Genomic DNA, 6,815 nt, shown 5'->3' with positions numbered 1-6,815 from the left:
TGTCGTATTTGAATGTCATTCTCTAACTACCACTTTTAAAAAAGTTTATACCTTTAAATTGTCTTTCAATAATATAGTGATTTTAAAATCATGATCTGTGAGCGTTGGTGAGGTGGCCTTATGTACCCGTCCCATTTACGTTATTAGCATGTCATGGCGGATGAACTCATTAATTTCTTCTCCTTCTTCGTGCCTTCATCGCACGTCGGAAACGAGTCACCTACTCACATTTAAGCAATAAAACTTATTCTAAAGGATCTGAAAATTGAAGACCTGGTCGGAAACTTGAATGATGCTAGCTTAACCATGTGGCTCCTCACATCATTGTAGCAGCCAACTTCTAACGAGCACATTGACTTGCAAAGAATGCACGTTCTCTGATATATTGGTGCGGGGAGGAGCAGAGTCATGGTGTAACATCTCTTTAGCAAGGAAAATCAAAGTCAGGAGGAGGAAGGCCACGCTCCTTGATCTTGATGAGTACATGGGACTGCTTCTTTCTGCTATTTTCATGTGCTGCCCTCTTTCTTCGAGTAGGAGGAGCACAAGAAGGTAAGCGCATTCCCCACCTTTAAGAGGAGGTTTTTATAGAACAGGCCCATTACAGAACAGGGTGTTAGGTAACTTGGTCTCTGTCGGAGGGAAAACAAGAAACACATATAAGGTGTTTGATTTCAGTAGAAATGTAAAGTTTACGTTTTGCATACATTAGTTTTCTGCAAATCTTCTCAACCCTTATTTCAGTATTGCTTTTAAACCAACAGAAACGGAAGGCCCCAAACAACGTACGGGGGGCTTCTGAGTTCTGACTCCATATACAGATTCTTTTCCTCTCCCGATGTCAGTAATTTGCAAATCGTATTTTTCCAATACGTAGAAAGCAGATTTCAATGAGGATGCAAGAATTCCCAGCGGAGGCTTGAACGAAATTGAGACAATTTCCTCATTATTCTGATTCACCAAACTTCCCGCTTTCTTCTTCTGTTTAGGTTTCATAAGTCTGGACTGTGGCGCCCCAAATGGGACAAGCTACAAAAGCGATATTGGTTTGTTTTACACCTCCGACAGTTCATACATTTCCAGTGGAGTTGCGAAACAAATCTCTTCAGACTATTTGACTAGCAGTGTTGCTCGGATCTACCAAACAGTAAGAAGCTTCCCGCAATACACAAGGAACTGTTACAGTTTGGGCCGCTTGACTTCCGGCTCGAGATATATAATCCGAGCTTCCTTCATGTATGGGAACTACGACGGGTTGAGGTTGGCTCCAAATTTCGACCTCTACATGGGGCTGGACCTCTGGAACACGATTCAGTTGGATAATGAAACTCATGTTTTACGAACTGAGATCATCAAGATTGCAACTTCAACTTCCCTATCAGTATGTTTGCTCAAGTCAGGCAACAGCATGCCGTTTATATCAGCGTTGGAACTTCGGCCCTACGATGGTATATATTCACCTGGCAATCAATCATCGCTTGTGACCTTCAAAAGAATCGACTTTGGATCGACCAAAGAATCAAGGTATGTACTGATCTCGCGATCCTCTGTTTCTGTTTTGCTTTTGTTCAGTTTCCTGCAGCCACACGTATGTTGCTCAGACACTATTGCTTATTCAAGCAGGCGAATCTTTCCATGAGAGGGAACCGGATTGTATAGGTAAACGTATCTAGAGAAATGAGGCAGATCTGTTTATTCCTCGATGAGGTGCATTAATAGAAGGCATTTTCTTCTTTACAATTTTATCTCTAGCTCTTATAGCTAGGGAGTTGAGAAAACCACCGCCGGCGTTGTGTGGCATTACTATGATATGTCTGCCTTTTGTTATTGTAACCATTTTTTTCTGCCGATAAGGAAAAAAAAAAAAAGAACCGTTTCCATCAACAAATTTAATAGATCTTAATTTTCTTGGATCTTCATTCTGTTTTGATGGCCACTTTTACATATCTGCTCTCTGTTTTTGTTGTGAATAATGCAATAGAATTGATCGTCCCTTTCTTTGGTCAAAATAAGAAATCAACTGGCACTGCAGGTTTCCTGCTGATCCGTATGATCGCATATGGACACCAGACTACAATGCATATGGGACTCCGCTTAGCACTGATCTGCCAGTGAAGGAAATTTATACGCCGGCATTTGGATTGCCAACTGCCATTATGCAGACCGCTGTGACCTCATCTGCTCCCATTACAATCAGCTGGAGCACGAAGCCGGGTGCTCGCATCCATGTTTTCTTCCATTTTGCGGAACTGATACAGTACAAAGGAAACCAAACAAGAGACCTCACAATCTCCAAGAATGGAAAAAGTTGGCAAGATGCTTTTGTTCCTAGGTATCTTGTTCCAAACACCATATTCAGCAACCCACCTGATACACTAGGAGACTATTCATTCTCAATAGCTGTTGCACAGACTTCTACTCTTGGTCCAATCATAAACGCAATTGAGATCTACGAAGCACATGATGTCACTGGCTTGTCGACCAATCAACAGGATGGTGGGTCTATGGAAGTTATATTCTACAAGATCTTTTCTGGTTTTTTACATAGACAACAAGCTTGTTGATGGCACGCTCTGGTGGTTTGAAAATATGTTTTTTGCAGTTGACGCAATCACGGGAGTTAGAGAGAACTACAACCTGAAGAAAAACTGGATCTCCGATCCATGCCTCCCTCAGACGTACACTTGGGATGGATTGGACTGTAGCTATGAAAATCCCTCATCACCGAGAATCGTTTCCTTGTGCGTGACAGTAATTTCTTGCTTCTTATGAACATTAATTTTATTAGTCAACTATTATAATTAGCTTGATTACCATGCAGGGATCTCTCGTATAGTGGTTTAAATGGCTCCATAACCAATTATTTTTATCAATTTGCATCAATTCACTCATTGTGAGTATGTTCTTCCTTCTAAATATATGGCCAAATGATTCTGTTAAGCAGAAATTCTTCCTAATCTCTCAGTGCAGGAACTTATCCGGAAATAACTTGGAAGGATCAATACCACATTTCCTTGGAAAAATGACTAGTTTAACAAAGCTGTAAGTACGGTTGTCAATTTTCTCCAACGTGATCAATAATATTGCCGCTGGATTGCCTTTTATTAGAAATTCCAACTTCCCCATTTTGAAACAAGGATTCCATCATATGTCTGACTTGCAAGACACAACTAGCTAGATGCTGATCTCTGAGCAGAACTCTGTATTTCTCATTTCCGAAAATTCTTCCACACTAGAACTTCATGGTCAGACATGACAGAGGTCATACAGTTCTCAAGAAACAAGTGTAGGAACAAACTCAAATAAACAAAAATAGTAGTTGATCTCTCTTTAGTGGGCATCTATGCTCTTTGAATGCATAGTGGAGGAAGAATGAGGAGATACAAAAGTTTATAATCTTCCGTTCAAAAGAATAATTATTGTTAGCACATACAAAATATCTAAAATTTTTTTAATGCATGGAATAGATGCTGATTTTCTTCTTTTGTACAAATTGCTTGATGGAATTGTTACACGAAACTGGGGTTTTCAGAGATTTATCGGGTAATCACTTTTCTGGCCCAATTCCAGATACCCTCAAACAGAGGATGGATGATGGATCACTTTCAGTAAGGTCTGGTTTAAATTCACACTCATTAACAATGAATAGCTACTTAATCATCGACCCTTTGCCTAAACAATGACTTTCTTTGCTCACAGGATTGACAATAATACCCAACTTTGCCTGGATGAAACGTGCAAGAAGAAACACAATGTTGTTTTGCTTTTGCTCTCCATTTGTACTCCTACGATATTCATATTCGTTCTTGGAATTGTTCTAGTTATGTTTCTTAGGAGAAAGAAGAATATGAGACAGAACCAAGGTTCAACCTTGAGCAGCAGTATGAATTTCTGAGTTCATCTTTGGGTGTATATACATTCTATATCACTAATAACCTTTTTTTTTCTATGCCAGGTAACGCAATGACACACACACTATTGGCATTAGAAAGTAGCTGTTTATTCACCTACAATGACATAGTGAGGATTACCAATAACTTTGAAAGGATGATCGGTAAAGGAGGATCTGCTGATGTATTTTATGGAAAACTGATTGATGGGAAGGAAGTGGCAGTCAAGACATTGACCAGAACAACTGTGCAAAGGAGCAAAGAATTTTCTGCAGAGGTTTGTTTCTAGAATTCAATATTTGATGCAAACAAATTGGGTACGTGCTCAGTTGACTGTGTTTCAATGCTTGCAGATTAAGTTGTTAACAAAAGTTCACCACAAGTATTTCGTCTCTTTCTACGGATTCTGTGAGGAAGGAGACAACATGATACTTGTTTATGAATATATGTCTGGAGGAAACTTGAGGGAGCTCTTATCAGGTACCAATGTTGCTTGATCATCATTTACGCAGTGCAGATTAGAGCATTTCTTTTTCAAGGCAATAGCAAGGCAGGGCCCTCTGACTATGGTGCAAGCGAAGTCCTACTTAAGAAAGTGGAGCAGGTAAGAGAAATGAGATTTCTGATCTCGAGTGCTTGTATTCTTTTCCGCAGACAATTCCAGGAGCTCAGTGGTGGTTAGCTGGAAACAAAGATTGAAAATTGCTCTAAGCTCTGCTATAGGTTGATGCTCAGATTAAAGTGGTTTCAATTTCCTTTCATGAACATCACACGTTTTCATATATTAATTGTTATTCGGTACGCAGGGCTGGAATACCTGCATTCTGGATGCCAGCCGCCAATCATACACAGGGATGTGAAGACGAGCAATATCCTTCTCAATGAAAATTCTGAAGCTAAAATTGCAGATTTTGGACTGTCGAAGATCTATGTAACCGAGGACATTACCCATGTGACAACTACAGTCGCTGGAACCCCCGGATATGTGGACCCTGAGTATGCGAACTCTTTTTTTTTTTTTTTTTTTTTGGCACAAGAAAATCTCTTTCTTGTTGCATTCACTAGTTAACAACATGGTTGCATCTACCACTAGTTAACAAAGTGGTTGTTTCCACACATTCTGCAAGTTGCTGTGCCTGAGTTGTGCACCTGACGGTTCAGAAAAAGGAATTACACCTGCTATATTGAATTTGCGGTTTTTGGTACTCGAAGGTCGTTGCAGTTGTTGAATTTATCCTCATCGAAGTTCCATTTCTTGTCTGTAAATTAAGCCAACTGTGCTGCAAAACATGGCAGAAATGGAACTCTCTCTCTCTCTCTCTCTCTCTCTCTCTCTATCTCTCTCTGTCATGAGGATTCTCATTCATCATGTTCATTTTTGTTTTCAGGTATTACAACACCAACAAACTGACCGAGAAAAGTGATGTATATAGCTTTGGGGTGGTCCTTCTCGAGCTCATCACAGGCCACCGTGCCATATTAACGCTAGAATCGGAACGAGTCCACATCCTCCAATGGGTTACCCCCAAAATTATGAGGGGAGATGTTGCGAGCATTGTCGATCCCAGGCTCCAAGGCCAATACGACATTAACTCTATATGGAAAGTTGTAGAGGTAGCTCTGACATGCGGTGAAGAGAAAGCAATTGGAAGGCCTACCATGACAGAAGTCGTGAATGGATTGAAGGCGGCTTTGGAGATTGAAGATCGAGGTTCAATCGGAGGAGTTTCTGGCAAAATGTCCTTTCAAGGCCATTTTCAGTGGGACATTGAGTCATCTATGTACCCATCAGCAAGGTGAGAAGGACTTCAATTACCATCTTCAGGTTCTATAGTACCGAAGGCAATGTGGTCCGATAAATGGTTGTGATTGGCAAAGCTAAATAATTTGGTTCAGACAATGGAACTACCGCCCCCACTTTAATTGACAAAATGCTATTGAGTAGAGCCCGCTGAGGCCGGTTTCCGTGTTTGTACATTGCCATTGATTTGCAGAAAATTAGGTTAGTCATTTTTCATACCACAATTTGCAATTAGATGTTATTAATGCTGACCATACAAAAAATGTATGCCAAATATCTTGCATGAGACAAGTCATTCATTTAAAACTAAATTTTTGGTGAGTAAAAGCATTTGATTTTTAATCCATCAGATAGGCCTCGGCACCGGGCTGGGCCGCTATTGGGTACCCGGCTCGGTCTGAACCAGGGTCCGGGCCTTAAATTTTTGCGTCAGACTATAACCCGTTGTGGCCCAGCCCCACATCATAACGGGCCGGGTCCGGATTAACAAATCGGCCAGTTGGAACCCGTTCGACCTGTTATGATGTATGGAATTCGATTTCAAACCTAAAACATCTCACTAAATTTGTTAGGGTTTTTGTTTGGACTTTGAAAAGAAAAAGAGCTGAGCTACCCCCACCATCACCACACCGCCGTCCGTCCGTCACAGCTGCTGTTGACCTTCGGTCGGCCCCTTCCTGTCCTTCCTTCCCCTCAGTTCTTCTTCTTCCTCTTCGTTTCCACCTCCTTCCTTTCCCTTGGTTCCTTTTCTTCCTCAACCTCTTCTTCATCTTCTTTTCCACCTCCTTCCTTCCCCACGGTTCCTCTTCTTCTTCCTCTTCTTCCTCAACTTCTTCTTGATCTTCGTTTCCACCTCCTTCCTTCCCCTCGGTTCCTCTTCTTCCTCAACTTCCTTTTCCTCTTCATTTCTGCCTTCTTCCTTCCCCTCATTTTCTCTTCTTCCTCATTTGTTTCCCCAAGGGTTGGATCCGAACCAGACGGCAGGGCCGGGCCCGCCCAACCCTCCCAGCTATCAATTTAAAAACGGGTTGGGCCGGGCCTTGGATTGGGAAGACGAAGCCCGATACCCGGCCCGGCCCATTAATAAGCAGGCTGGGTAGCAGGCCGGTCAGATCCGGCCCGTT

The 6,815-nt window shown here is 41.7% G+C and overlaps 1 protein-coding gene across 1 annotated transcript; it reads left to right on the top strand.

The window, feature by feature from the left end:
- Positions 1-237: 237 nt before the first annotated feature.
- Positions 238-5,909, top strand: LOC116256372 (probable LRR receptor-like serine/threonine-protein kinase At1g05700). The gene is made up of 13 exons (XM_031632727.2): positions 238-552; positions 990-1,524; positions 2,033-2,496; positions 2,603-2,741; positions 2,822-2,893; positions 2,971-3,042; positions 3,533-3,613; positions 3,700-3,881; positions 3,956-4,167; positions 4,244-4,370; positions 4,545-4,613; positions 4,697-4,886; positions 5,279-5,909. The coding sequence occupies exons 1-13, from the start codon at positions 477-479 to the stop codon at positions 5,688-5,690; spliced, it is 2,631 nt and encodes an 876-aa protein (XP_031488587.1). The 5' UTR covers positions 238-476; the 3' UTR covers positions 5,691-5,909.
- Positions 5,910-6,815: the final 906 nt, after the last annotated feature.

The sequence above is a fragment of the Nymphaea colorata genome, chromosome 6 (assembly GCF_008831285.2).
Source record: "Nymphaea colorata isolate Beijing-Zhang1983 chromosome 6, ASM883128v2, whole genome shotgun sequence".
Classification (NCBI taxonomy): Eukaryota; Viridiplantae; Streptophyta; class Magnoliopsida; order Nymphaeales; family Nymphaeaceae; genus Nymphaea; species Nymphaea colorata.
Note: the sequence above shows the minus strand (reverse complement) of the source record. Positions and strands in the feature narration are given on the sequence as shown.